We start from the raw sequence: 27948 nt of genomic DNA on the forward strand, positions 1-27948 counted from the left end.
AAGGAGGCGACTATAAAAGCAGTTAAGTTCGAGACCAAACACTCAAAGCGAATCCAACAGCCCATCGAGATGTACAAAGTTGCTTGTTTGGTTTTGGCCCTGTTCGCAGTCGCCTACGCGATTCCCTCGGCATATGGTGAGATCTAAAAGAACTGGAGGGTTATCTGACCCGAGGTAATACCTATAATCTTGCAGATACCGAGCACGTGTGGAGGGCTGGAAACCTGTCGTTCGTTATCCCCGATAATGCTGTTTTGGGTGGCTTTGATCCCTACGGTTTCAACACATACGTGGGTCGTGTGAAGTACATCAATGACATCCTGCCCGCCCGCGTTGTTGCGGAAACTGGTGTGGCTTACTTTAATACCCCGACCGTCTCCTCGAAGCTCCTTATATACGACATCCTGTTGGCCGATCGCTATACGAACTACGTGTGGGTAAGGAGTTTCAATGGGTTCTACGAAAAGGGAGCCGTGGCCGTCGGCACTACGGCCAAAAATGAGCGCGTTTTCTGCTGCCGAGCCAAGACCGATGGAGGTGTCCTGATCGGCACCCTTCTTCTCAGCGAGAAGCTCTGCATCATCAAGCACGAGACCTTGCCCCTGCGGAAGTTCGACAAATATGAGGTCTTAGTGGCCCAGCCGGTTAATGGAACCATCTACTAGACTCACATATTAATTTAAGTCTCTGGTAAATTAAAGAGAAAAATATTTCTGGACTGCTAATAAAATATGAATGAATCAAAATTTGGGTGTAAGAAAATGTATCTTTCCAATTTTACCGGAGGTTGGTAAAATATAGTAGTGTTTGTTTAGTTGAAATGAGAGCAGCATTAAGATCTTAAATAAGTTTTGACTTCATGTTAAAAAAATACAATAAGTAAAAAACAAACGCAAATTTATTTAAATATAATTGGGAATTAATCATATTTTTATTACCTTACGCAGTTGGTGTTGTAAAAAAACACAAATATATGTTTTTGATTATAGATACGCATCACAACAATTTAATTCGCTTTAAGAATATTTACAAAACAAACCGTAACATTTGACTGAGTTAAGGACTTTCTCTCCTCCTCATGTTAAAAGAAAATTATATTTTCAGCTTTTTACTTCCGATTCCTTAAACCTATTTTATTTTATCAAGAGGATGAGAAACAGGCCTTAGTTTATATTATCTTATGGTGAATTTGGCAAACATAACAAGTAAATTAAGTCTCTTATAATTTTTAACATTATCCTTGTGATAACCATAATTACCGCTTGGTTGATTTCAAAATTAAATCTGGAGAAACTGATAGTCGTAAAATATAAACATCCTCACATTTTCATTAAGTTCTGTGAATTACTTGTAAACCACTTTGATTGACAGAGATCTACTTTTGTGTGGTTTTGATTGATTTGAGGGGGTTTTCAGCTTATCAGTTTTCGCAGAAGTGATCGATAAGATAAGCAGGCGGATTGGCTATTGGACACCAGCCATATAGACATTACTCAGAAATGTTTACAGTTTGGTCAAAATTAAGTTATAAATTATCTAAATTGGTTTACTCCAAACTCTCGATTAACAGTGAGTGGTATAGAGACACAGTGTAGTTGTCATCAGCATAAAGAAATGTTTCCATTGCTTATCAATTTTGATATGACTTTGATTTTTTTTATGCGGTAAATAAATTAGTATTACAGTATTCGTAAGACCTTCTAGTATTATTGCTGGTATAGAACCTGAAATAAAAAAACTTGTTAGAAAATGATAATTTTAATTTGAAAGAATTAAATTAATTCGGAATTAGATTAAAAAATTTTAAATTTTCCGAGCAGATACAACGTTGTCGTTAAGTTTAATAAGTCATTTAATACTATACTAAACTATAAGATTTAAGATTTTAAGATTTTTTTCGGATATTTTTTCAAATATCAAGACAGACGTGTTTATGTGGAACTGTATTGTGTTTACTGCAAAATATTTGAGTATAAATCTCGTGTAGAACTTACTCAAAGAGTTATCTTAAATTTAGAGAATCCAACGACTAGTAAGGATGAATATTAGGAAAAAGCTGACTTCTTTCATCCCCACAATTGTCCCCGAACTCGAACGCTGCTCATCCTTCCACCACGTCCACTCATTGTTGTAAAATCGGGGATCGCATTCCGAATCCGCAGGTTTATTGTTCGGAGGGTGGGCCTGTTTGGCAAACTGCTGAATTCGCGCCCAAAGATCCAGAAAAATTGTCGTGTTTTGATACTCCTCATAAAGGTTGCTCCGTTCGCAGGGATCCGCGTCGATGTCGAAGAGGCAGGGTGCCTCAAGGGGCATGCAGGGTTTGATCCCTGTCGCAGGATCCGGGCACTCGATCCTGGCCTGATCCCTCAGCTCGCTGATGTTGCGCTCTCCGGCGGATACCCGCTGCAACTGCTGCCAGACACTGGTGTTCCGGATGAGATCCTCGTACTCCTCGGAGCGCGGATCCACCTCACTGGTCACTCTTTCACCCAGCCAGCCGTCGTAAAGTCCCTGACTGGTAGTACCGCTGATTACCTTCCACTTGCCACGCGTGTATGACAGGTGGGGTTCCTCCAGATCCTCATCGAGTACGTGGTCAATCTCCCGCTCCACCGACTCGTATCCGTACTTAAGGGCTGACCAGAGATTCAAACCGTCCAGGTGGAGTTCCGGATCCAACGATATTCCCGCTCCTGCTGCCAACGTGGGTAGGAGGTCGCCAATATAGATCTGCTGCTTCCACACACTTCCCAAGCGCTCGAACTCAGTGCTCCAAATGGCCGCCGAGGATCGCAGGGCACCCTCCCAGGGGGTATTCTTTTGCTAGGGTTAAAGAAGGTTAAAGAAATCAATGAATCTCAATAGAAGGCAATTCAAATGTGGTTCCTACTTTAAAAAGAAGTGCCAGTAAAAAATATTGCATTTTTCAAATTTTTTTTTAAAGGTAATGCTTCCGAAAATACATTCATTACACTTTCTAAATGGAATGTTACTGAAAATACACTTCTTTGTATTATACATTTCCTTAAATTTCCAAAAAAGTACATTTCATTGACATTGAAAAAAACAATGCCACTGAAAAAATATTTCATTACAGTGCCAAAAACTAATGATAGTGAAAATATTGTATCCTCAAAATTGTTTATGTACTTACTCCCCTTAATGGATAATTGGAGGCGGTGGTGGAGTGGGTTCCCTGGGTTGGCCCCCCATTATCAGACAGGAAGAGTACGATGCTGTTTTGGAGCATTTCCTGTCGTGCCAGGGCGTCTATGACCATTCCCACGCTTTTGTCCAGACGCGAAACCATTGCGGCATAAATGCGGTGGGTTTCATTTCCAATATAATCGAATCGGGCCAACTCATCGGCAGGTGCCTGCAGTGGATTATCCTCATTTCCAGCATGTGGAGCCAGGTGATTTAAAAGCAGAAAGAGTGGCTGGCTTTTATTTCCCGATCCGTGGTCCTCAATTTCCTGGACGGCAGCATCAGTGAGCACATCGGTGACATAGTGTCCCACCTGATCGTGAGTGGATTTCAGATTATCCCGGAAATCGTGTCCATTAAAGCCTTTATCCTATAAAGAAAAGAATTTACAGCAAAAATTCATGTATTATTTTAAAATCTTAAAAAATGTTAAAAGTCTAGTTTTAGTAATATTGACCCGTCGCTTAAAACCCAAAAGTTTTTTTTTAAGATCACATATTGGATTGCCACAAGTATACTTGCTTCCGTGTTTATAAACACTTATATCAGGGTTTAAAAGAGGTTATTAATATTTAACAGATTGTTGCAGTCTTTAGGTTTTGAAAATATTGCCTACTTCTTGGCAGATGGGAAAAGTTAATCTTGTAAAAAATATTTAGGTAAAAATGGATGTGTTTCCTACCTTTTGTTCATAGCTCTGCGTGTAGTAATCAACATAGGCCCCAAGGTACCCCAAATGACGATCGAAGCCCCGTTGTGTGGGCGTAAAGTTGCGCTGTGACATTCCCAAGTGCCACTTTCCCAAGAGACTTGTTCGATAGCCATTTTCCCGGAAAATCTCCGCCATGGTGGTCTCATTTAATGGAAGACCCCAGGGTTGATCGTTCACGATTACATAATGCTGCATACCTGAAGAACATTTATACAATCATTTTTATGTTAGGAATATCATATACAAATTAAATTGCTTTAATAAATTGCTATATAAAATTATAGGAATTTAATTGACTTGCCTGTACTAATGGGATATTTTCCAGTTAGAAGAGCAGCTCGACTGGGAGTACACATGGGAGCGGCGTAGAGATTGTTCAGGATCACACCGCTATAGGCCAGAGCATCAATGTTGGGAGTGAGGAAGTTGTTGGAGCCGCGGAAACTTACGTCGTCGAAACCCTAATATAGAATAACATTCGTTATTTAACAGTATTAAACAGCGTATTAGACTCACCAAATCATCGGCCATAATAATGATTATATTGGGCTTATCGGATGTGGCAGTTATAACACTGCATAAGGCAGTACATAAAACTAATCCAGTAGTGAACAACGAAATAGAACTGCTGAGTTTATCCCGATTAGTTGACATCGCCGTGAATGGAGTGAGGAATATGTGGGACAGCTAGTAAAAACAAACAAATGAGAATTAGTGCAAATTAGCGTTTTAAAAATTAACATACCAAATGGGCGACAATGATGAATGAGCTCGTCAGTCCGTTCCGGATATCTTAGCAGTTAAATGACTCCTAATATAATTTATTTTATGGAGTTTTTAGTAGTTAATTTTCAGAAATATCTACAGTTTAGCTACTTGTTTCTAGTTCAATTGATTAACAAATAGTCGGGGAACAAACTAAATAAACAAAATAAAACAACTGATAAGCAGTAAGCAAACATCGAGTCCATACTCGCACTTGTGCAAATATTTTCATCAAATTAGGCATACATAAAGAACACAGCAATTACGATTAAAATGCAAATGAGATGGAGCTGGGAATTAGTTAAGTAGGAAATTGCCTATGATCACTGCCGTGCTGAAAGTTTGGCTTGGGAGTATCATTGTTCTCAACCGAAACAATTGCTTTTTTATACCATTTATATCATTTTTTGGGTGCTAAAAATAATGAATTCTTGCAAATACATTTAAATATTTATGTAATAACAATAAAACCCATAAATACAACTAACAAAAAATGTTTGTAAAAAAAAAACTTCATAAATGTTCTTACATTATGTATGCAATCTTGCATTTAAGTACCACTACAATAAGTAAGTGACAACAAGCCAGTATCACATTCGAACTTGTTGCTTATTTATTGCCTAACCCCTCCTTATATAAAATTTAATTTCTTTAATTGTTTTCAACTGTCACTCCAAACCCACTGATATAAGTACCGAAATTTTATTCAAAGATTTGGCGGTGTTTATTGCTGAATCATTTTATTCTGTTCACACACTTTTATAATGACCACAGAGAAACATGTTCCACGAAAGAGAATAAAAGGAATCCAAATAACAATGGGCTTATCAGCTGGATTCGTGCATGCCAATTCCACTCACAAGTATTCGCGATCGATTTTATTGTATCCCGCGTTCTGATCTGATCCGCCGTACTCGAAGTGCGGAGAGCAACTGAATAACATCTGAAAATAATTCGAGACTGCCTTAATAGCCAGTTACTGGCTAATATGTATCCCCTCCAAATAAACATCAAACCAGCTTGGAGTGGGTGGTACCGAATGAGAGAGAGCGTGATATGATGCGGAAGGAGCGGTTTTTGGTGAATACTTTTAGGAGGAAAAATAAGTTTCATTAAAATAACAATAGAAATGACTTCGAGCGGCATTCGGATGGGACTTGTGTTGATGCACGTAAGAATTCCATCAAACTTTAAAATAATGTAATTACATTATCTTATTACCTACATTACGTAAAAAATATAAAAACAAAATAAATAAAATAAAAATATAAAAAAGAATTACTAAAAATATTTTTTTGGAAAGAATTAAAATAAAACTTTTAAACACAGTCGGATAGCATAATAACATTCAGATTTGGAAAATTTTTCAATGCATTACTGCAAAAAAAGTCTTAAGATGGCGTTGTTTCAGAACCACCAGAAGAAGCCATGGATGGATTGAGAAATTTTCAATTCTAAACTTATTTATTATACTCAATATCATTTTACAATGTTAAATTTACATAACTGGCCGATTTGAAAAACGTGTTTTTTTATACCCTTGCAGAGGGTATAATGATTTCAGTCAGAAGTTTGAAACGCAGTGAAGGAGACGTTTCCCATAAAGTATACATTCTTGATCAGCATGACTAGACGAGTCGATCTAGCCATGTCTAGTCTCTCAGTTTTAAAGCTATCGGGCTGAAACTTTCCGAAAAGTCTTATATCTTTTGGAGGTAGTATATAAGTCGGAACCAGCCGGATCTGGTTTCCAGATTGGAACGATGGAAAATTGGTAGGAAAATAATATGAAACAAATTATAGCTTCGGTGTTTTCTGACATATTATCTTATACTACTGGGAATATAGTTTTATGTGTTTTTAAATTTAATAATTATAACTGCAAGGGTATACAAGCTTCGGCTTGCCGAAGTTAACTTCCTTTCTTGTTTATTTTCAGTTGTAGCTTTTGACTATGGATCCACACATTTTTTCGCGTTAAAGCGTGGCCAACTTTTAAAACAATCTTGCACAGAGCAGGCATTACTAAAATTTACACAGGAGGAAATGCAAAGGTTGAATTTAAACTTTATTGGGTCGCATACCCTTTCTTTTGCCTGTAATAACAAATACAAAGTACCCTTTTACTTCAAATATCAAAAACAACAATTGTCCATTTTTGACAATAAAGGAATTATCAATGATCATCATCTTCTTCATCATCATGATGTCCGCCTCCATGTCCGCCTCCATGTCCGCCTCCATGTCCGCCTCCATGTCCGCCTCCGGCTTTACTACCGCCGATAAGCGTATTCCAAGTATTCTTAACCAGACTCCAAGAATTTGCAGCCCAATCCCACCATTTGCAGCAGAGAGAACAGATTACACATAAAGTCCTGGATTTGACTTGTTGGTTCATCATGCCCCTGATAAGCGATGCAGTATCGTTGGTAATGACTGCCTTGAACAACGCGGAATGCTTGCAATCTACCACAGGCTCTGTGACATTGCAAAGATGTTGGAACTTTCCATCAACGCCGGTGCTACAATACACTGCGGGTTTGGCAGAGTACTCGTATAGGACGGAGTGTTTCTCGGGTGCACAACTGTATAGGCAGGATAGCCATTGGTGGGTCCATCCATCCTTTTCGACTCTGGCTATGGCGCAGCCCATTCGGTTAGTTGGGCCCACCATCATTCTCAGAAAGTGTCCAATCTCTTTGCTAAAGTGAAAAAAAATAAGTCGCAAGGTCGCTCTAATAGGCCCACAACAAGAATGTACTTATCACTGGACAATCCATCCAATAAACTGGGTGCGGAGACGTGCTTATACTGATCGTACCAAGCATTCAGCTGTGATCTAATTATCCTGAGTGGATTCACATTCGCCTTGAACTTGTTGTAGACCGCATGGTAGCCCGGAGAGGAGAATACTTCCGTAGAAATACAGTGTGTTGTGGGTTTGAGGTCACAGCGTTTCACAAGGAGCTCAGCCAGGTATGCCAGTTCGCGATCCCACTTAATTTGAAGCATGCGTGCTGCATTCGGTAACCTATGGAATTTGCTGCCGGCCACAATATCGCGATATGTGTTGTGATAGTACAAGATGAAATCTTTCATGCTCTGGGATAAAGGAATGATTTTTGCATCCTTTCCACACTTTGACGACCATTTCTGCAATTTAAAATGAAAAACCAGGGAATTAGGGAGTCATTAGGGTGGGTAAGAAAGAAAATGCTAAATTATATACTTCAACGCTCACCCCTTCATTATGGCATCCAATATGAGGAAGTTCCCTGTCTTCTAGGCAGTTATTTAAAGTACAATAGTCTGTTTCTGGGACCAGATTGACTACATCCGCAAAAAACAGCAACCCCATTGCAACGCAAAAACCACTCCACATCTTGATATTTCCTTTCAAACTAACTGTGTCATCCATCATTCGGTTTTAAAATTAGCCTCGATTATATTATTAGCCTTGGTTCATTATGATCAAGTGTGGCTAAAAACATTATATTTAAATGCTGTATTTTGGGCCATGACTTTATTAATAATTATTAGTTACGCTTTTGTTTTTAGGGCATTGAAAAATAGATTTTTTGTCATGTAAGGTATATATTATCTTGATCAGCAAAACTAGGCAAGTCGATTTAGCCGTGCCCGTCTGTCCTTCTTTCCATCAGGGTTGAGAACTACATACGTGCTTTGGGGCAGGCAACCGTACTATTTAGTGGTTATTAACTTATTGTCTTCAGCTTGAACTACAAATTTCGTTATTTCATATTGTCCGAATACTACGCGTTTGTCCGATCCAGAGTTGAATACGCTTCCTTTATTTGGAACCCTTCCAGATCAATAGGTTGGAGAGATTGTAGAAAAAGTTAAATAATTGTATGCAGAATAGGACTTATCCATTGGCGATTAATTAATAAATAAATGCGTTGCGGTTAACCAAACGATCGAAAAAACATAACTTCCAACTGTCAAATCCCGCAAAATATCGGTCTGGCCTATCTGAAGTAATCTAAATTTATGATGGCTCATCTTGAAGGTAAATAAATTCTATTATAGATGGTTACCGTTCTGTTTGCTTCTTTTAAAATTACATTTAAGTATTTTCTTAAAATAAATCTATTTCAAAACAACAAAAATTTAAATATCACTTCGAAATAGTTTTTATTATAAACCCTTTAATGATTATAATGTTTCCAAAAATATTACTATGGGATTCATTCTTCACCTTCATCTTCACCTCCACCACCACCACCACCACTACCACCGACAATGGTACTCCAAGTATTCGTTACCAGACCCCAAGTACCTTTCGCCCAATCCCACCACTGGCAGCAAATGCTACAGATACCACAAAGAGTCCGGGACTTAACTTGTTTGCTCATCATGCCCCTGATAATCGATGCAGTATCGTTAGTAATGACTGCTTTGAACAACTCAGAATGCTTGCAATCTACCACAGGCTCTGAGACATTGCAAAGATGTTGAAACCTTCCATCAACACCGGTGCTACAATACATTGCGGGCTTGGCAGAATATTCATATAGTATGGAGTGTTTCTTGGGTGAACAGCTATACAGGCAGGATAGCCATTGATGGGTCCATTTATCTTTTTTGATTCTGGCTATGGCACAGCCCAATCTGTTACTTGGGCCCACCATCATTCTGAGGAAGTGTCCAATCTCTTTGCTGAAACAAAAAAAATAGAAAGTAACCAAATTCCAGATTTGTTCTTGATCAATGAATTACTTATCAATGGACAATCCATCTATTAAACTGGGCGCAGAGACGTGCTTATACTGATCGTACCACGCATTCAGCTGGGATCTTATTATTTTAAGTTTACTCGCGTTCGCCTTGAACTTGTTGTAGACCGCATGGTATCCTGGAGAGGAGAATACTTCCGTGGAAATGCAGTGTTTTGTGGGCTGTAGATCGCAGCGTTTCACAAGTAGCTCGGCCAAATATGCCAGATCGCGATCCCACTTCATTTGAAGCATGCGTGCTGCATTCGGTAACCTATGGAATTTGCTGCCGGCCACAATATCCCGATATGTGTTGTGATAGTGTAAGATGAAATTCTGAGTTTTACTGGATAAGGAAACTATCTTTGGCTCCGTTCCACACTGTGACGACCAGTTCTGTAATTGTCAGACATTTCACATACATTAATAAAATGGTATTTTAATCTAGCAAGTCAAATAATTCTTAATATTTTGTTTAATGATAAGGTCGAAAAAATGCTTCTTAAAAAATCCTGCTGTTTTTGAGGCTGCTTTACGGAAATCCCCACTTAATCTGTGAGTACTACAATTAAATGATAGTTTCTAGCCTCTCACACTTACTCCCTCATTATTGCATCCAATATGTGGTAATTCCTTGTCGGCTGGACAGTTTTTTAAAGTACAATAGTTCGTTTCTGGTACCAGTTTGACAACATCCAGGTTGAAAAAAAGGAACAGTCCGGTTGCAACGTAGAAAGCACTCCACATCTTTATATTCCCTTGTAAACTAACTACTTCCATCATTATTTGGCATCCAAATTAGTTTCGTTTATGAGTTTAGGCTCGGTCCATTATGAGCAAAGACAGACAAGAAACTAACTTCGGCCAACGAAGTTTGTATACCCTTGCAGCAAAAACTATGCCATTCAATTTTAACCAATGAGTTTATCCAGATATTGTTTGATTTTAAAATCAATAGATCATAGTTTAACTTTGCTAAGTAATAATATCTTGAAATTGTATCCAATTTTTAAATAAATATATTTGAAGTACTGCCCCTACAACAAGCGCAATTCTTTGTATTGTATGTACAGGCGCATGATTCATTCAAACATTTAAATGGTTGCTTCTTACTGATTAGCACATGAAAATGTGACGTTAATTGTGAATAAATAATACATTTTTATTTTTTGATATTTGTGAAGTAATTTTCAGATTTCTTTTAATTATTATATATAAAAACGAAATAAAATATTTTTATGTTAATGTAAATTAATAAAAATATTTTAATTTTACAATCGCTCGTTTTTGAATACCTTCAAAATACATTTTTGTTTAAGTCCATATTGTTTCGAAAGAATTCATATCTAGAAAAAGTGTATTTTCAGCCCTGAATGTTTTGCAAAAATAAATAATTTCAGTTAAGGGTGGAACGGAGGGCTGATGAAATAGAAGTGGCTAAAAAATAAGCATAACAACAAAGCCCAAAGAGAGCCAAAGGAGAGAGCGCTATTGTATTGTATTTCTTACCGGCTAAATTAGGGCTGCCAGACCACCGCGTTGAGTGTATAAATATCGGGAGCATATCTGGCTCATGGAGATTTGAAGAAGTTGACTACCCGGTTTCTCTCCCGCTTCACAGAAAAAACAATGGATAGACATGGACGTAGCGCGTTAGGTAAACCATAAAATATATAAAAAATATTTTCATTTTTGCTTCAAAAAAAAAAAAAAGGATTTCTAATTCTTAATACATTTTTGGTATTCTTAGACTGAGTAGAGACTTTTAGTGTCATTTCTTTTAGTTCTTGCAATTTTTGAAATTGTATAGTCATAGACAGTCTTTATGATCACATTTCATTGATACTATTAAAACCCAACTTTTTCAACTTTTTAATTATAGTTTTAGCTATTTCCTTTTCTGACTTACAAAATGAACAAATATTTGTCATCTATGGACGAACTTAATATCGGCAAGATATGCATTTGAAAAAGTAAACGTAATTTTGAGATCATTTTGTTTAAATCATTCATTCCCACTGAATGACAGATTTAAAGCAAAATTTTGTAGGTTGCTTTCTAAAAACAATTTTTTTAAAATATCATCTGAGGGTGAGGAGAATCCACGCAGATTTCACTCCACTTTTCACACCAACCATGCCCCAAATCTTTAGAATCTTATGTGAGCGAGATCTCGTAAAGAAGACACCTGTAGTTTGTATTTAATATTAAAGGTACACTTTATTGGACAGGTACAAAAACCCTGGTGACTACGTCTATGGAAACTGGCAGAGAGAGCGGTGGATAGGGAGAGAACGGCAGCTGCAATGTGTTGCGTGGAAATGTGATTTTCTGGCCGGTTCTAGAGACCAAAACACATGGTTCGTGGCAGAACGGTTATGTGAAGAGCGGAAAGCGGCCGCAAATTGATGAGCGACACAGTATTAATTGAATTTAATCAAATCGATTCGGGTGACAACAATGGAGGAGTTTGCTGAGTACTATGGGTGAGTTTTTCGGCATGTGTGGGGGGCTCAAGAACACGCATGCAACAAGTGTCTAAAATTAGCGTTAAATGCAATCAAACACGGTGGCTAATTTTAGCCACGATTTAGCACCCACCTCTCGGCCACAAGACGCGAATACCCAGCTATCCTATCAGCTGAGCTGCGTATAAACAATGCCAGAATCTCCACGCGTCCATGTCAATGGAAAGCTCAAACAAAGCCAAATTAGTAGTGCCGTAAGCAAACAAAATAATTCAGGGGCTTGCAGCACCCCTACTGAAAAATGCTCTATAGGGAGACAAAACTGAAACTTCAGCTGCTGTTTTTAAATTTGCCGCGTAAACAGTTCCAGCCAGACAAGCTAAGTGTGATCTTCACGTGACTAATGCATATAAACTATTTTACTTCACTTTATGTCTTGAAAAAAATAAAATTGAAAAAAAAATTAAAAATAAAATAATAATATTTTTTCAAATCAAACTTACCAAGAACAAAAACCTTTCTTGTACGATCGTTTTCTTATCTTTAAAAGGTTTCCTTAGACATTACCATAATGTCTGATAATATTATACATATGAAAAATTATGCGCTGCCCGAAGAACAAACAAACTTAGGACATTATTTAAAAATCTAAGTCATATTATTTTTATGTAAAGTCTTAATGTAAGTCCTCAACACTTTTGTTTACTTAATTTTTTTTTACGTTTTTTATTTTATTGTTAATTTTAAAGAGCCTTTTATTTGTATATTTATTATAAAGTAAAATTAAATAAATAAGTTAATTAATAAAATTGTAGGTCAATAAATAGCCAAGTTATGCCTGCTTTTTTAGGGACCCAACTGCTTAGCTACTCGCCTATTTATTTAACAATGACAAAAAGATTATACTACCTGAACCGCTAATCGAACCCGACAATTCATTAGGGCTTGTGGTAAACTTGGCCCATCGACCTGCCAAGTCATCTGGTAAACCGAGAGTTCCCACTGAAGGTATGCACTCGGGTAAAACTCTCATACTGTAGTACATTCAGGTGGGGCAGAAATGTAGGAGGGTACGGGTTACCAATTAGCGTTATCAGCGTCAGAGGCGTGAATCCACCACAATCGTGTCCGACCTGAGGATGCGAAAGCTTCTGTCCGGTTCGAACTCACCACGATCCCCCGGAGCCGTAGAACCGATTCACTATTTAATGGCTCTGGCGTGCTCGACGAACGCTCAGAAATAAGTGGGACGCTTTCCGGCGCCATACGAAACTCGATCAAATTCCAAATTGCGAATTCAAATACTCAAACTCAATTAAGTGGCAACCAGATACTGTATAAACTGTCATTACTTACCCATTCGGCTATTTGAAACTCGATTCAGCCCTTGCAAACCGAAGATGGCTTGTAGTTTGTGATATTATATACCCAAAAAAAAAGCAAGTACAGAGTGATAAAAAAGACAAAAACTTAAGTGATAGTTCATACAGGAATTCAAGTAATACTTTCAAAAGCAGGTGAGAAGAAAATATCCGTTGTAGAAAAAAAGTAAATTTCAAATAAGTTTCTTAAGCTCGATGTGTGCATCAAAATTCAAATGTACTACCATACCAGTATTGATAAAAAACTCCAATAACAAATCAATTAACTATAATAAAATAGCAATTAGTTCCGAAAACAAGAAAGAAAGTAACTAATATTTTAAGACATATTTTTTTTGTTGGGCGAAAGTGAGTTATTAGTATACCTATTATTAGATCTAATAATAGGTCCCTAATCTAATTATAAATATTTTACTTTTTGCCACTATAATAATTGGGTTTTTCCATTAAATGAGCTAAGCAAATGTTTAAACTTAAGAGAGATTTTATCTTTTTAGTATTGGGTAACAAAACAAAATTTAAATAAATTACATACCCATACGAATTTCTGAGTTCTGTGAGGACTAAGACACACTTAATGACTTTGTTTAAGTCGATACACTATACTAAATTTGAGGAGACGTTTGCAGGGAGATTTCCCCACTTAGTCATCGGGGATTATTCCCGATGATCACAAGACTCCAATTTAGATCAGCTTTGACGCGCTGATGGTCGTAAAGCCGTTGTCTACATTCGCACATTAACGGACGCCCACTAATTTTCTTATGGCCCGATCCATAAACCCAACTCCGCACAATTTCTTGGCCCACCTACCACAGGCACTTTCCACAAATTGCGAACGTGTTAATATGTGGGTTCTGTAAACATCGAAAGTACGACGGGTTACATATAGCACGGGTCAGCAAGAAGCCCTAAAGCCCCAATTGCACACTTACCCATTATAATAATTATTTAATGAACATTTTCCAGAATGCCCAGCTGGAGCGTGACGAATGCGTTTCGCGTGCTCACACGCAAGAAGCCCCTGGAGGACTCCAATGAATCCAAATTGGCCAAGGTTTTGTCCGCCTTCGATCTCACCGCCTTGGGAATTGGATCGACTTTGGGCGTGGGTGTCTACGTCCTCGCTGGAGAAGTTTCCAAACAATATGCGGGTCCAGCAGTGGTCGTTAGCTTCCTCATCGCTGCCATCGCCTCGATCTTCGCCGGACTTTGCTATGCGGAGTTTGGAGCACGGGTTCCAAAGGCGGGATCGGCGTACATCTACAGCTATGTGACCATTGGCGAGTTTATCGCCTTCCTCATCGGCTGGAATCTCATTCTCGAATACGCAATTGGTAAGCTTTCAATTAGTGGCTCCGCCGTCTGATTGATTTGATTTAATTGCCCAAAAAATCTGATGTACTCATGTTTGTATTCGTTAGGCTCCGCCAGTGTCGTCAAGGGTTTAAGCACCTATCTCGATCAGCTCTGCGGCAATCCAATGAGCACTTTCCTGGGCACTCACATGCCTCTCAACATCGATGGGATGGGTGCCTATCCGGATCTGTTCGCCTTCGTGGTCACCATTCTCTTTTCCCTGGCCATTGCCGTGGGAGCCAAAGAGTCCACCAGGGTGAACAACGTCTTTACCATGCTGAATTTGGGAGTGGTGCTCTTCGTGATCATCGCGGGGCTCTTCAAAGGTGAGTTCTTTAATTTAAACGGAGTGGGTTACGATGTAAATTCATTTAGAGGAATACAATTATTAGAAATAACTAATCTTTAGACTTCTTGCTAAAAACAAATTACGCTTGTTCTGATTAACAATAGCTTTATAAATCTGTCGAAAATTAAAAATGTATAAGTAAGGGTATTAAACATATGGGTATCAAAGATATATTATTGTTTACTTATACAACTTAAAAACCCAAAAATCATTATTTTAGTAAACACGTTGATACATGGAAATGATACTTAATTTCTTCCCATTCATAATCTAACAACATTTTTCATTCAGTTTCCAGCAGCAACTGGTCCATTCCAAAATCCGAGGTTCCTGAGGGCTATGGCAACGGTGGCTTCATGCCGTACGGAGTTTCGGGCATAATCAAAGGAGCTGCCGTTTGCTTCTACGGCTTCATTGGCTTCGATTGCATTGCCACAGCTGGGGAAGAGGCCAAGAACCCCAAGAAATCCATTCCATTTGCTGTGATCGTCTCGTTGGCCATGATCTTTCTGGCCTACTTTGGCGTGTCCACTGTGCTGACCATGATGCTGCCCTATTTCGAGCAGGACGAGAAGGCGCCGCTGCCCCATGTCTTTCGTATTAATGGCTGGCATGTGGCCGAATATGTGGTCAGCATTGGAGCGATGTTTGGTCTGTGCTCCAGCATGATGGGAGCCATGTTCCCGCTGCCCAGGATCGTTTTCGCCATGTCCAACGATGGGCTGCTGTTCAAGTTCCTCGGAGATATCAGCGAGAAGTACAAGACTCCCTTTAAGGGTACCATGATCACGGGTCTGCTGACGGGCATTCTGGCAGCCGTTTTCAACCTCAGCCAGCTCGTGAACATGATGTCCATTGGAACCCTGTTGGCCTACTCTATGGTGGCCAGTTGTGTGCTCATGCTGCGCTACGAGGTGGACGATCGTCGGGAAAGTCGCATCGTGGGAAACGGTCGGGCACTCAGCCTCGAACAGGATCGTCCATGTGCGCTTTGGAGGCGGATCTTCAATCTCAATGGCCAGACAGTGCCTACGAAGCAGTCTTCAAGGATCGTCACCTACAGTGTGACTCTGTTCTGTGAGTAAACAATTAATTAAATAATCCGAGAAATCAATAATCCTAATAAAATCATCTAATTTCCAGCTCTTTGGTGCATGGTCTTCTCACAGATTCTGACCAAGTTCGAGGAGGACTTAGCAAACGTAACGTCCTTTGATGGTATTAAGCTGGTGCTGGGCACCATTCCACTGGTACTGCTTCTCCTAATCATCTCGCGTCAGCCAACCTCGGGAGTCAAGCTGTCGTTCAAGGTGCCCCTGGTACCCTGGCTGCCGGGAATTTCCATTCTGATCAACATCTACCTGATGATCAAGCTGGACATCCTCACCTGGGTACGCTTCAGCATATGGATCGCCATCGGTCTGGCCATCTTCTTATCCTACGGTATCCGTCACAGCCGCCTGAGGCAGCGAGAGCAGCGCAACAACTCCATCGCCATGATGCGCGATTGCAGCAACTCTGCATTGTTGGGCGGCCAGGAGAACTCCAAGTATGGCAACGAAGTGCCTCTGATATTGATGCACAGTACATCTTAAGTATACATTGATATTTAACCACACTACACATTTGTTTTTTGCCTGAAAGATACGCGATTGCACCTGCGATTCTCATCATCCACATACTCACCTATGTAATTTACACAAGCACCTAGCCTCATACCGTAAAATAGGAAACCAAAAACTACGAGAAGTACAATAAGTTAGCTGAAAGCAATAAACACGAATATTCGTATGCTAAACAGTGGTTTAATTTACTTAGGTGACTACAATTAAGCAGTCCAATTTATTCACGTGGGATTTAACATTTTATATTTGGAAAATGTTATCGTACTGCACTCACAGTATATAAAATTAATGTAACATAATTGTAGCGATCAATGGTAGTTCTGTTCCACATTTGTCATTCGATTTTGATACGTCAATTTGTTGGGAATAAAAATAATTATTAAATTATCTTCTTGACATGTACTTCAAATATTGACTAGTTTTTGCAGCAGACTCTGTTATTTTTATAAAAACGACAGATTTAACAGTAATAATGTTCTCTAAGTATACTTGTACTACACTAATAACAATTGCAATGTTTCCTAGACTTAAATCTCGACTGTGGTAGCTTCGGTGGCCTTGCGATCCGAGCTCTCCCGTTCCCGTTCCACTGCCTCTTCCTCCTCAGCCTCCTCGCGTTGCTCCTCGGAGGAGGTCTGCTCTTCGTCCTCGTTCGCGACGATAATAAACTCACTGTCTCCCGTCTTGGCAGTGGTTTTTTCACTAGAGCGCTTCGAATTGGCGCGGGATTCCAGAGCGGCAGCGTAGAAGGCAGAATTGGCCATATTGCAAGTGAACTCCTGCTTCCTGGCAGCATTCACTTCACGTGCTATGGTGGACACCGCACTGGGATTAACATTCTGGCTGCTCTTGTACGATCCGCCCTGCGAGTGCCCGAATCCAAGGCTGCTCGTTATGGGCTTAACAGTCGGTCGCTTGCTCTTTGCCAGTGCTCCAGTGACCATGTTGGCAGCAAATCCCGGCGGCGCCTTGAACCCAATGTGCGGGGCATTGCAGGTGTCCATCTGGAATACGTGACGTGTGCGGGTACTACCCATCTGCTTCTCGACGCGCAGAGACTGAGTGGGAACAATGGGCGGGCGACGGGCCACTCGCGGAAGAGGCGTCTGGGACATCTGGTACATCTCGGCCAGTTCCCCAGTGGGCGGCTGGCCAGCTCCGCCGCTTGGCTGTTCTCCAAATCCGTACATTCGCTCGTGGCGCTCGTGGACATTGCCGTCAAAGTCCTTGGACATTCGCCTACTGGCCGAGGTCTTCGAAACCTCGGGAGCGGGCAGTAGAGGCGCCACATGCACCGCAGCAGGAATATTGACACTGGTGCCTAGTCCCAGGCGCTGCTTCACATCGTTTAACGTCTGTTGCGCCTGCTGACGTGCCTTTTCCGCGCCTACTTCCAGCAAATAGACCATCTCGTTCCGCCTGGTCATGTGGTGGTGGATTTGTTCCCGGATTGGGCGCAAGTGCTCAACCACAGCCTCCGCCACACGGTCTTTGTACTTGGCCGTGTCCAGGGTGGCGGCCTCGTCTACCACTGTCTTGATGGGCTGCCCCGTGACCTGGGAATGGATATTGACGAGGTTGCTGACTCCGGCTCGCTTGCCAGGATTATAAGTTATGTCCGAGGTGAAGTCTGTGACGGCCTTCTTTATCTTCTGCGTGATTAGGTCGGGCGAATCGCAAAGATTTATGGTGGCCTTGGGATTGGCCTCCGATTTTGACATCTTTTTGGAGGGATCTCGCAAAGACAGCACCCGGGAGGCGTCACCCTCCTCGATGATGGCGTGGCAGACAGGGAAGGTCTCGCCGTAGCGACCGTTGTAGGTTTTGGCCAAGTGCTGAGCCAGCTGAATGTGCTGTACCTGGTCGGCGCCCACAGGAACATGTGTGGCCCTAGTGAAGAAACGGTTATCAATATGCAAAGTAATTATTGATGAGTCATTGGTAACCACATTTGATGACAGATATTGGTTTGTTTAAAGAAGTCCTTCCTTGCAGAAGGTCAACTCAACTTAAACTTAAAAGATTATATTCATTAAAACAAATAAAGGTGCCACTGAATTCGCTTAGCGCTGAATTGGGTCTGGTTTCTTAAGTGCATCAATGTAAATTCGTAACCTTGGGATGTGGCTTACCGCAGGCAAGACATCAACTTACTTGTAGAGCATAATGTCGGCTGCTTGAAGAACCGGATATACGTACAATCCCAGCGGGACGTCTTTGAGCAGTCGGGACTTCTCCCGGAACTGCGGCAGCTGAGCCAAACGCGGCATGGTGGTCATCGAGCTGAGGATCCAGTTGAACTCGGCGTGCTCAGCGACGGCGGACTGGACGAAGAGGGTGCTCTTGCCGGGATCGATGCCGCAGGCGAGCAGCGTGGCGGCCATGGTGAAGATGTTCTCGCGCAGAAGCGGCGGATTGTGGGGCATGGTAATGGAGTGAAGGTCCACGATGCAGACGGTTACGTCGTCGCGGGCATTCTGCAGCTGTACCCACTTGCGGACGGCGCCCAGGTAGTTGCCCAGATGCAGCGATCCTGTGGGCTGGATGCCACTGAAGACCTTCCTAGGCCAGCGGCTGTTCTGCTGGGATCGGGGATCGTATTGGAGTGAAGTGTTATGTAAACTAATCCCACAAATGTACTTACGTCCTCGGCGCCACTGTCTATGTTGTGGGCTTGCGGTTGGACGTGGTGCTTGCCGCCACCGGCCACCTGGGCCGTCGCAGAGGGCGTCCCTGCCGACCTACTGGCCAATCCCGGCAAGAAGCTCCTCGCCTGAATGCAGCGCCGCTGCATACGAACTGCTGACGGCTCCTTTTTGGCCACCTCGGAGAGGCTGAGACGAAGCTTGCCAAATCGGAACATTGCAAAGAGCTAAGAATTTTGTACCCCAAGCCGTCGAGCAAAAAATGTTGGGAATAATGCAGTACTAAATGTGAGACGGAGCCCGAAAATAAACTATTTATTTTAAACGGGCCGTAATTTTGACACTGAGCTGGCGAACGTTGCCAGATCGATTTCGGAAAGCCGGTGTGACAGCTGGTCCAGTGATACTCAGTCTGGCGGTTTTTTTCTAAAATCGAATATAGCTACTTTTAGCTTTGGTCTATTTAAAAGTTATATTTTATTAAAACTAAAATATCATTGACTCTTTCCCATAAATTCATCAAAAATACACTTTGAGAAAACGATGTTAAAATCTCGGAAAAAATAATAATCTATTAACTTTTATTCGCCGTTCAGTAATTTCCTTTTGTGAAATGCAGTAACAATGAACATAATATTCAAATTCCACTTTACTTAATAAATTATGAAATTGTGCTACCCCATTAAAATCTTAAAGAAAAAATCAACACTTTTCGAGGTAAAATATATTAAACGCTCCAGCGAGTCACTTTGTTTAAAATTTGTTGTTTTAAGTACATTTTTAAAAAACACTCGGAACATGTTTTGGCTTCTCCATAGCTTTTAGCTTTATTAGTAGTATACCAGAACATCTAAAGACATCGAAGGACGATAAATCTATTGAACGCCTTGAGTTTCGAGTTTTCAAACTGTGTTGTATTTATTCTAGCTTAATACACATATTACATTGCAATTAACGCCTGGCGCCATTACCAATATTTATAGTTTCCACTTTAATGTTTCTATAGCGAGAGTTACAAATATGCGGAGACTGTCGTTTCGGCTGTCAGGATAATTTTTCGATTTGGGGGTTTTTCAATAATTTCAAACGCGGTGCAAAATTCTCCAAAAGCTGGCAGGGATGGGGAAGTGCTTAGAAGTTGATGGGCTTGCCGAAGGCAGCCGCAACATTGGCCTCACGCAAAGCCTCGGCACACGTCTGAAAAGAAGAGATTTTTCCCATATTAGATCGGCTGAATCATGACTAAAGAAATCACCCATTAAAACCTCAAACCAAAGTTATTAAAATTTTTGATAAGAACGAAATGTGATTTTTGAGTTATGTAAGTTCTTCGATGAGTGATCACTTACTGGATGCGCATGGCAGACGCGGGCAACGTCCTCGGCCGCTGCTCCGTACTCCATGGCCAGCACAGCCTCGTTGATCAGCTCGCCGGCGTTGGGTCCGATGATGTGGGTTCCCAGGATCTTGTCGGTGGCCTGGTCGGCAAGAACCTTGACGAAACCGTCAGTCTCGTTGTTGGTCTTGGCGCGCGAGTTGGCCAGGAAGGGGAACTTGCCCACCTTGAAGGCAACGCCCTCCTGCTTCAGCTGCTCCTCGCTCTTGCCCACCCACGCGACCTCGGGGTGCGTGTAGACCACACTTGGCACGCAGTTGTAGTCGATGTGCACGTGACCGCCGTTGATGCCCTCGATGGTGATGAGACCCTCATCCTCGGCCTTGTGCGCCAGCATGGGTCCGTGGATGCAGTCGCCGATGGCGTAGATGTTGGGCACCACAGTCTGGAAGGTGGCGTTGACGGGGATCCTGCCGCGGTCATCCTTGACAATGCCGACAGCCTCCAGACCCAGACCCTCGGTGTAGGGACGACGTCCCACACTGACCAGCAGGGCGTCGCACTGGATTTCCTCCTTCTCGCCGGACTTGACGTTCTCCACGGACACGGTGACGTTGTCGCCGCTGCGCGAGGCAGCCGTCACCTTGGTTCCCAGCTTGAACTTCAGACCCTGCTTGACGAGCACCTTCTGAAAGGTCTTGGAGACCTCGTTGTCAATGCCCACGCCGCCGATCGTGTCCATGAACTCGATGGCAGTGACTTCGGCGCCCAGACGCGACCACACCGAACCCAGCTCCAGGCCAATAACGCCAGCGCCGATGACAACCAGATGCTTGGGCACCTTGGCCAGCTTCAGGGCGCCAGTGCTGCTCACAATGACCTCCTCATCGATCTGTGAATGATAGTAAAAGGGTTAATAAAATAACACGAGTGTTACATCTTTTCGCACTCACTTCAATGCCTGGGAAGGGGGTAACCTCCGAACCGGTGGCAATGAGGATGTTCTTGGTCTTGACCGTCTCCGTGGAGCCGTCGGACTTCGTAACCTGCACCTCGTTGGGGTTGACGATGCTGCCAAAGCCCGTCAGCTGTGTGACCTTGTTCTTCTTGAAGAGCATGGCAATGCCGCCGGTCAGGGCCTTCACAGCGTTGACCTTCTGGCCCATGAGCTTCTCCAGGTCGAGGCTAACGCTCCCGCAGCTGATGCCACGGCTCTCCAGATCGCCGGAGTGGGCCATGTGGTAGTAGTGGGAGTTGTTCAGCAACGCCTTCGAGGGAATGCAGCCGACGTTCAGGCAGGTGCCGCCCAGAGTGGCCTCCTTCTCCACGCTGACTGTCTTCATGCCCATCTGGGCTGCCTTGATGGCTGCCACATAGCCACCAGGGCCGGAGCCAATCACCACAACGTCCGCCTCGTGGGTGGTGGAGTAGCAGCGGGCGTTAAGGGCGCCCAGAATAGCGGCATTGGTGCGCAGAGGAGTCTGGAAAGAGAGCTGATTAGCAAAGGTTCTGTGACCTTATCATTTATCACGCCAGCCGCACGCATTTCGCACTAATCTCCGGCCGCCTATCAGCTGATAATTGGCCCAATTAGCGACCTTGAAAACGGGGCCAAACAAATCCCCCAGACGCCAGTGATTCACCCGCTGCGATCATATGAGCACTGCAGGTGATCCAGGTGCATTTTCCAGGCTTTTCCTGCCCATTTCACGACCCCATCGGTGAGGTTAGATTGCATAACTTGGGGGACGACAGCCGTTTGGGAAACGGAATACCCAAAATCCGCCGATTTTTACCTTGGCTACTGCCGACACAACATGGCGAAGCGTGAACTGCATGGCTGGAGCGGGCGAGTTGAGAGGATAATCGTTATTTAACTACAAACACAACACTAATTTGATGTGTTTTTCCGACTGTTTTTCGTGTTGTGGAGCTCGGAGCGGTCGCAGGGCTGGCGAATAGCATTCGATAGTGGTCATATGACGGCCAGCGAGTTATCGATAGTGCTGGGAAAATTCCATTCGGTTGATGTCTTTCGATTTATATAAAATAAAATATAAAATATACAAAAGGTTGCTACTTTTCGATTTAAATTTTTAATTGAAAGTACGCAATTGTTTGTTCGATTACTTTTAAAAATGTTGTCACCTAAACCCAATCATTTTAAGTATATGAAAAGTATTTGGTGAACATCGCTGTATTTTCATTGGTTAGTAAATTAAATCATTTAATCTTTTAGGCGAACTATACAACGTGCTATTGGTATTGAACCTAAAACATCTAAATAAATAAAGTATTCACATCGTATACGATGAATACTCGATAGTTGGCACTGCAGCTCTGTGCGGTATTCGCCAGCTTCGGTATTTTCCAGCACACTTTTGGTATTTTCGGGCGGCGCTCGCCTCGCGTTTTCGCGGCAGCCTCAGTATTTCGCTAGCTGTCGCAATGCGGTCACACCTGTTCGCGGACACAACAAGATGGCGAGACTTGCCCCCGAAATCTGTTAGAAAACGCCACAAGGACAGATAGTTAATTGAGTTTTCGACCAGAAAAGAGTCCGCCGAAGTGCCGGGCAGCCGCGGCGCATTTTGCAGTGTGTGAGCTTGGCCGGCGTTGCCAGAGAGCCGCGACAGGCGTACCTTCTGCTGGCCTTGCCTTGTTGTTGCTGTGCCTGTGCCCGTGCCCGTGTGTGTGCGTGCGGCGCGAGTGTGTGCGTGGGCTGCCAAGAGTGCCAAGAATCGCAAGATTTCCAAGATGATGAGCAACTACGGCAACATGATGGACTCCCCGAAGTCATCGCCCCACGGCGGCGGCCGATCCCCCGTAGTGGCCCGCCAGGACTCCTCAGGCACCCTGAAGACGACCATTTCGCTGGGCAAAACGCCCACGATCATCCACACCGGGCCGTTCTACTCGATGAAGGAACCGCCCGCGAAGGCGGAGCTCACCGGCGACAAGGATCTCATGACCGAGTACGGACTGCACCACACCCTCACCAAGTTCAAGGAGAAGAAGTTCAAGGAGTCGCTGGCCTCGTTCCTGCAGAACATCCCCGGCATCAACGACCTCATCACGCATCCCGTCGAGAACAGCACGCTGCGGAGCGTGATCGAAAAGCCGCCGATCGGAGGCAAAGAGCTCCTCCCGCTGACCCCCGTCCAGTTGGCCGGATTCCGCCTGCATCCTGGACCGGTTGGTGTTTCCAATAATATTTTATTGCCCTTACTCCGCTTTCTTCAATTCCAAGCACCGATTCTATTTATCCTTTTTGCGTTACCAAGTTGTTTGTGATCAACGATTTACATTTTTTCTTAGCGTTCCATAATTAATTCAAGTTTAACTTTCTCCATTTTTACTGTAAGAAAATATCGAAAAATCTTATTTTGCTGAATAATTAACTCGACTAGTCTTATATTAATTTCTAAAAATCTATAAAATAATTTATAAAAAATCGAAGGCTTTCAATAATTTTAGTTATAACATGTTAGTTCTGTAAAGTTTTCAAAAGATATTAATTCTTATTTAAAACTTCTTAAATTTCAGTCATACTTTTATCACTTCGTAGACCATTTTACAAAATTAGAGTACATAAATAACAACAAATTAACTTTAACTTAACAATTTGGAAACATTAAAACTAGCCAAACTCACACTTCAACGCAATGCAATCATGCAAATGTTCCCAATAGGATTTTTTCAACATTTTTATGTTGCTTTTATGATTTCTGATGAAATAATAAACCTATAATAAGCATGTATTGAACATCTACATATGTATTGGAAATTATTCCCATGTATACTTCTGATTATGGCACAAAGTCTATATAAACGGCAACAGAACAAATCTTCATATTTATTCTTGGCTCTACTAAATTTTTACATTGCTAAATTATCCCACCCGTTTTTCCTTTCAGCTGCCGGAACAGTATCGTACCACATATGTCACACCTGCGCGAAAACACAAAAACAAACACAAAAAGCACAAACACAAAGACGGCGTGACCACGGGACAGGAATCTACGCTACTGGGTGAGTTCACTGCCAGAATCTCACTTTTCTCGATCCCCACCTAACCCAACGAATCCCGTCTTGCAGATTCGGCCGGCCTGGAGACTTACGAGAAGAAGCACAAGAAACAGAAGCGCCACGAGGACGACAAGGAGCGCAAGAAGCGCAAAAAGGAGAAGAAGCGCAAGAAGAAGAACCAGAGTCCGGAGCCTGGCGTTGGTCTACTGCCCGGAGGAGCGGGCTTGGGTGGAGCAGCGGGTGTTATGGGCGCCACCAGTCTGGGATCGCTGGCCGGAGGTCCTGGGCCCGGACTGTCTAGCCTGGGGGCCAGCATGGGCCCCGGCGTTGTGGGTGGCATGAACACCTTCTCATCGTCCATGCAGATGCAGCAGCAGCAGATGCCCATGCAGCAGCAGCAGATGTCAAGCGGGGGTCTCCTCGGATCTGTGCTGGGCACGAGCGGCGGTCCAGGTGGTGGCGGCGGAGGGGGAGGCGGGGGCGTGGGGAGCGGCGGCGGCGGTGGCAGCCTGCTAATGTCGCAGTTCTAGGCAGGATCCTTTAGCAAAATAGACTTGGCTCATTACCTCTCATCAGCAGACGCACCCCAGATGGCAACATAAAAAGTAAACGCAGACGGACCTGAAGCGGTCCTCTAAATGCAATTTTCTCGATAACGTTTCGTGTCCTAGTTATTAATTTATGATTATCGTAACTGTAAAATAGTTTATTTCTGTAATTAGCCAACAATTTTTCGTTCGTTTTTCCGCGCTAGCCTAATGAGATTTATTTAAACGCAAGTTATGGTACAAAACGTTTTCGCTCTCGATTCCAGCTCTTCCCCCCACACCCACATAAGCAACTCCCCCGCACCCGCTTGTTTGCAACCTTTTTTTTTGCTCACCAACCTTGTAATTTGTAGGGTCAGTATTTCAATTATATTTCTGCAATGGTTTGTTCTTCCAGCAAGTTTAAAAACACAAAAGAAAGCTGAGATTCAACAAAATAAAAATGCCTGTACTATAAGTAATTAATTTTAGTGATTAGGCGCATAAACAATAATAAACCAGCATACAAATGATCAACGCTTGAATTTTATTATTTTGGGGAACTGTAGAAATCTGTGATTTGAGGGTTTTCCCTTTTTCTGAAAGAGGGAATGAGGTGTTTTCAAACGGTATAACATAAGTAATAAAAACGAAATTGATTTAAAATGTAATAACTGATGTTTGAGCATAATAAATTTTTTAAAGGAGTACAGATTACTAATTATAATGAAGTTTTGATTTTTGGGAACTTCCAATTTCAAAATTGCCGCCAAACACTTGTTAGCACTCTGCTAACTTTAACATTGGCGCCCTAACAGCTCCCATGAAATCTGACAGATGGTAACATAGCTCTAACAGGCACCAACAGCTGCTTTATTTCTCAGGGAGTTACTCACAATCGAGAGCCAATTAATAAATTAAAAGTGATGTGTTATAGGTAGCCGTCACTGCAAGGCCATAAATGAGATCTAGCTTCAGCACCTGTTCGCGAAAGGCTATAACCATGTACAAGCAGACGTGCACCAATCTCCTGGAACTGTCCTCCGCCAAGGTGACCGAGTGGCTATCGAGCTTCGATTCGGTGATTACAGACTGTGATGGTGAGTGGGCGGTGGGCAGTGGGTGGTGGGGCGGTACTCCCCACTCGCGGAAGGACTGCCCCCAGGAAGTCGCGTTACATAAAGATATGTATACGCATGCCATGTTTTCGGGACGACATCTGCCCAAATACGTCAGCAACCGAAAAGTTCGCTGTGTTGTTGCTGCGTCGCGAATTTCAATGTCAAAGAGTGAAGTGCGTGATATGGCGGCAAGTCGACTTTCGGATGCCCTCATAACTCATAAGTATTTATGTATACAGAACCGGAAATGGCTATATGATTTATTTTGGAATCCACATTTATGTACGGCAATGTTGATGAGACACCCTTACATTTTAAACATTTGTATTATTTTTTGCTAATTTTTTCTTTATATCAAACCAGCTTTATACAAAACATGACTATCCTAAAAATATTCTTAATATAAAGTTAACGCTCTAGGAATTATGTACATTGTACATATACTAACAAATAATTCTTAAAAAAAGAATAAATAGTACACTTTTATAAAAAAAACTTAAGAATAATTTAACTTTAAAAAAGTTTATATATACATATTTGAGTTAGTTGCGAATTTGTTTGTAGCCTAGGCACTACATTAATCCAACTTCTCAGATTACTAATACCATTATTTCCCATTCCAGGAGTTCTTTGGATCTATGGCCAGGCCCTGGAAGGCTCGGTGGATGTGATGAACCAGTTTAAGGCCATGGGAAAGTCTATTTACTTCTGCACAAACAACTCCACGAAGACCCGGTCGGAACTTCTACAGAAAGGCGTCGAGCTGGGCTTTCACATCAATGAGAGCGGGATTATTTCGACGGCCCATGCCACAGCAGCGTTTCTGAAGCGTCGGAATTTCAGCAAGCGGGTGTTTGTGATCGGAAGCGAAGGTATCACCAAGGAGCTGGACGCCGTGGGCATCCGGCACACTGCGGTGGGACCGGAACCCATGAAGGGATCGCTGGTCGAGTTCATGGCAGAGCATTTAAAGCTGGACACGGACATCGGTGCCGTGGTCGTGGGCTTCGATGAGCACTTCAGCTTCCCCAAGATGATGAAGGCCGCCTCGTACCTGAACGATCCACAGTGCCTGTTCGTGGCCACCAATACGGATGAGCGTTTCCCCATGCCCAACATGATAGTGCCCGGCAGCGGGAGTTTTGTGCGGGCCATCCAAACCTGTGCGGAACGGGAACCGATAGTGATCGGAAAGCCCAATCCGGCCATTTGCGAATCTCTGGTCAGGGAAAAGAAAATCGATCCCTCGAGGACCCTGATGATCGGAGATCGTGCCAATACGGACATCCTCCTGGGCTACAATTGCGGTTTCCAGACCTTGCTCGTGGGCTCCGGAATCCACCAGCTGAAGGACGTGGATCAATGGAAGAAGAGCAAGAATCCCGAGGACAAGAAGCTCATACCAGACGTATACCTGCCAAAATTGGGGGATCTGCTGCCATCGATTGTGGACGCCGTGGCGGGCTTGAAGTAATTGAGATCTAGATCACCAAACATTAATCAGTATGTAGTACGGACACGTGTTTGTATTGTAGTTACATTCAACGGCAATAGACAGGACAAATTATAAATACCTAACGAAAATTTATAGTACAATTTATACCACAGAACAAAATATTTAAATAAATTCAGAAGCATTTTGTCACACGGACGACTTAATCAATATGCCCGAGCGTTTATTTTT

General features: G+C 42.5%; 9 protein-coding genes across 14 annotated transcripts; 4 read left to right on the top strand and 5 right to left on the bottom strand.

The window, feature by feature from the left end:
- The first annotated feature begins 62 nt into the window (after nt 1–62).
- LOC108010504 (uncharacterized) lies at nt 63–746 on the top strand. The gene is made up of 2 exons (XM_017075379.4): nt 63–136; nt 196–746. Exons 1-2 carry the CDS (start codon nt 70–72, stop codon nt 663–665), a joined length of 537 nt encoding a protein of 178 aa, XP_016930868.4. The 5' UTR covers nt 63–69; the 3' UTR covers nt 666–746.
- Nucleotides 747–974: 228 nt separating this feature from the next.
- Nucleotides 975–5636, bottom strand: LOC108010482 (arylsulfatase B). Of its 4 annotated transcripts, none has more exons than XM_036814700.3 (8): nt 5548–5636; nt 4668–4840; nt 4439–4609; nt 4224–4383; nt 3893–4119; nt 3158–3580; nt 1995–2826; nt 975–1724 (listed from the first exon to the last, which is right to left on the bottom strand). In XM_036814700.3, exons 3-7 carry the CDS (start codon nt 4574–4576, stop codon nt 2014–2016), a joined length of 1761 nt encoding a protein of 586 aa, XP_036670595.3. In that variant the 5' UTR covers nt 4577–4609; nt 4668–4840; nt 5548–5636; the 3' UTR covers nt 975–1724; nt 1995–2013. The 4 variants fall into 4 exon arrangements, with proteins under 4 accessions (XP_036670595.3, XP_036670594.3, XP_070851712.1 ...); XM_036814699.3 differs by having other exon boundaries at nt 4668–4743; nt 5548–5598; XM_070995611.1 differs by having other exon boundaries at nt 4668–4733; nt 5548–5565.
- Nucleotides 5637–6734: 1098 nt separating this feature from the next.
- On the bottom strand, nt 6735–8143 carry LOC108010483 (antigen 5 like allergen Cul n 1-like). The gene is made up of 3 exons (XM_017075354.4): nt 7929–8143; nt 7449–7840; nt 6735–7389 (listed from the first exon to the last, which is right to left on the bottom strand). The coding sequence occupies exons 1-3, from the start codon at nt 8106–8108 to the stop codon at nt 6864–6866; spliced, it is 1098 nt and encodes a 365-aa protein (XP_016930843.4). The 5' UTR covers nt 8109–8143; the 3' UTR covers nt 6735–6863.
- A 143-nt stretch (nt 8144–8286) lies between these two features.
- Nucleotides 8287–10187, bottom strand: LOC108010505 (antigen 5 like allergen Cul n 1-like). Its single transcript, XM_017075380.4, has 3 exons — nt 10024–10187; nt 9428–9819; nt 8287–9367 (listed from the first exon to the last, which is right to left on the bottom strand). Exons 1-3 carry the CDS (start codon nt 10168–10170, stop codon nt 8896–8898), a joined length of 1011 nt encoding a protein of 336 aa, XP_016930869.4. The 5' UTR covers nt 10171–10187; the 3' UTR covers nt 8287–8895.
- Nucleotides 10188–11748: 1561 nt separating this feature from the next.
- Nucleotides 11749–16779, top strand: LOC108008027 (cationic amino acid transporter 2). Of its 2 annotated transcripts, none has more exons than XM_036814697.3 (5): nt 11749–11909; nt 14243–14610; nt 14698–14958; nt 15273–16058; nt 16125–16779. In XM_036814697.3, the coding sequence occupies exons 1-5, from the start codon at nt 11884–11886 to the stop codon at nt 16574–16576; spliced, it is 1893 nt and encodes a 630-aa protein (XP_036670592.3). In that variant the 5' UTR covers nt 11749–11883; the 3' UTR covers nt 16577–16779. The 2 variants fall into 2 exon arrangements, with proteins under 2 accessions (XP_036670592.3, XP_036670593.3); XM_036814698.3 differs by lacking the exon at nt 11749–11909 and adding an exon at nt 13146–13408.
- Nucleotides 16780–16785: 6 nt separating this feature from the next.
- On the bottom strand, nt 16786–19618 carry TrpRS-m (Tryptophanyl-tRNA synthetase, mitochondrial). Of its 2 annotated transcripts, none has more exons than XM_036814695.3 (3): nt 19251–19618; nt 18761–19188; nt 16786–18496 (listed from the first exon to the last, which is right to left on the bottom strand). In XM_036814695.3, the coding sequence occupies exons 1-3, from the start codon at nt 19467–19469 to the stop codon at nt 17134–17136; spliced, it is 2010 nt and encodes a 669-aa protein (XP_036670590.3). In that variant the 5' UTR covers nt 19470–19618; the 3' UTR covers nt 16786–17133. The 2 variants fall into 2 exon arrangements, with proteins under 2 accessions (XP_036670590.3, XP_036670591.3); XM_036814696.3 differs by having other exon boundaries at nt 18761–19185; nt 19251–19617.
- A 525-nt stretch (nt 19619–20143) lies between these two features.
- LOC108010516 (dihydrolipoyl dehydrogenase, mitochondrial) lies at nt 20144–22577 on the bottom strand. The gene is made up of 4 exons (XM_017075390.4): nt 22384–22577; nt 21541–22068; nt 20601–21479; nt 20144–20448 (listed from the first exon to the last, which is right to left on the bottom strand). Exons 1-4 carry the CDS (start codon nt 22423–22425, stop codon nt 20383–20385), a joined length of 1515 nt encoding a protein of 504 aa, XP_016930879.1. The 5' UTR covers nt 22426–22577; the 3' UTR covers nt 20144–20382.
- Nucleotides 22578–23027: 450 nt separating this feature from the next.
- MED19 (mediator complex subunit 19) lies at nt 23028–25680 on the top strand. The gene is made up of 3 exons (XM_017075358.4): nt 23028–23782; nt 24505–24619; nt 24686–25680. The coding sequence occupies exons 1-3, from the start codon at nt 23345–23347 to the stop codon at nt 25144–25146; spliced, it is 1014 nt and encodes a 337-aa protein (XP_016930847.3). The 5' UTR covers nt 23028–23344; the 3' UTR covers nt 25147–25680.
- Nucleotides 25681–25994: 314 nt separating this feature from the next.
- Nucleotides 25995–27927, top strand: LOC108010517 (glycerol-3-phosphate phosphatase). Its single transcript, XM_017075392.4, has 2 exons — nt 25995–26243; nt 26888–27927. Exons 1-2 carry the CDS (start codon nt 26105–26107, stop codon nt 27736–27738), a joined length of 990 nt encoding a protein of 329 aa, XP_016930881.3. The 5' UTR covers nt 25995–26104; the 3' UTR covers nt 27739–27927.
- Nucleotides 27928–27948: the final 21 nt, after the last annotated feature.

The sequence above is a fragment of the Drosophila suzukii genome, chromosome 3, assembly GCF_043229965.1.
Source record: "Drosophila suzukii chromosome 3, CBGP_Dsuzu_IsoJpt1.0, whole genome shotgun sequence".
Lineage (NCBI taxonomy): Eukaryota > Metazoa > Arthropoda > Insecta > Diptera > Drosophilidae > Drosophila > Drosophila suzukii.